Below are 1,202 nucleotides of genomic sequence, written 5' to 3'. Positions count from 1 at the left end.
CCCTGGACATTGCTCTCCTGTCTGGACCTCAGGCGTCCAAGATGGAGCTGCCTTCCCCCGAACCCACGCAGAGCCCCGGCCCCAGCCCGGGCAGTGCCCTGGGGCCCGCTGCGCCGCCCGCCCTTCCCAGCGATGGGAGGAAGGGAGATGCTGCTGGTCAGAGGGAGTCCTCCCCTGCTGTCTTCAAGGTGAACAAGTCCTACCTGCTCGAGCCTCGGTTCCTGCCACCCAGCCGGGGACTCCAGAATTCACCATCGGCTCCCCAGCCTGACCCAGCGCTGAAGCAGGACAGGAACGTTTCCCAGGCCACCAGGAGCCCCGCAACAGACACGGAAAATGATCCCCAGCGGAGAGAGGGTGGGCCCAGCAAACGCCAAGATCCCAGCTCCAACACGAAATGCCTGCCCGCGCTGGGGCAGACCCTGCGTGGTGCCGACCCATCCAGGGCACCGGGCCCGCCCCCACCCGAAGGTGTCCCCTCACGGGAGAAGCCGAGTGGGAGGGAACCGATGGAGAGGGGCCCTTCCACAGCCAGAACAGAGCCGCAGGCTGCAAGGGCCGCCGTCCGCAGAGAGCCCTCTGTGGAGCCCAGTCCTCCACCAGCTGCTAAAACCGGTGACAACAGAAATCTCCCGTCTGTGGGAGGAGCCCGCTCAGATGTCCACACGCAGACCCTGGCCACGGAGAAAGCCCGGGGGCCTTGCGGGAAACCAAACCACAGGGATGGCCGCGAGGAGCTGAGGCCGCTGGCCAGAGAGGACCCCTCTTCGCACCCCGGGGGTTCGCCTTTTCATACACCCTATTTCATCAACTCTAAGATACCTTACTTATAAAAGGCATCCTAGAAAAAACACAGCTAATTACGGGGGAACGGGGACGCCTTGTGAGCGGGAGCTGGGCAAGGGAAGGAGCGGCCCAGAACCCACATCGCAAGCCCCTCCTGCCAGGCCGTCTCTGCCGCCTCCAGAGGGTGGGAAGAGCGACAAGCTCCGCAGTTTCCCCTCTATGCAGAGAGACGATCCCCGGGAACCGGAGCGGAAAGAACAGCTTCAGCAGCGGCTCAGCAGCGGCTCTCAGCCCCTACCCGCCACCAAGGACCTGCCCAGCCCGGCTCGGCCGCCCGGCGGCGCACCCAGCCCCCCCTCAGGCAGAGAGCTGGGCAGCAAGCCCTGGGCTGCAGAGCCCAGCCTGGGCCTCCCGGA

General features: G+C 65.7%; 1 protein-coding gene across 1 annotated transcript in view; it reads left to right on the top strand.

Annotated features, from left to right (window-relative positions):
* The window catches only part of MAST4 (microtubule associated serine/threonine kinase family member 4), a 383,523-nt gene that overhangs the window by 378,684 nt on the left and 3,637 nt on the right, over window positions 1-1,202 (top strand). The window contains 2 exon segments of the mRNA XM_015563109.1: window positions 3-775; window positions 864-1,199. Of these exon segments, the coding sequence (XP_015418595.1) occupies window positions 3-775; window positions 864-1,199 (1,109 nt within the window).

This window comes from Myotis davidii, unplaced genomic scaffold, assembly GCF_000327345.1.
Source record: "Myotis davidii unplaced genomic scaffold, ASM32734v1 scaffold135, whole genome shotgun sequence".
Lineage (NCBI taxonomy): Eukaryota > Metazoa > Chordata > Mammalia > Chiroptera > Vespertilionidae > Myotis > Myotis davidii.
The sequence above is the reverse complement of the archived record's forward strand: the minus strand, read 5'-3'. Positions and strand labels throughout refer to the sequence as shown.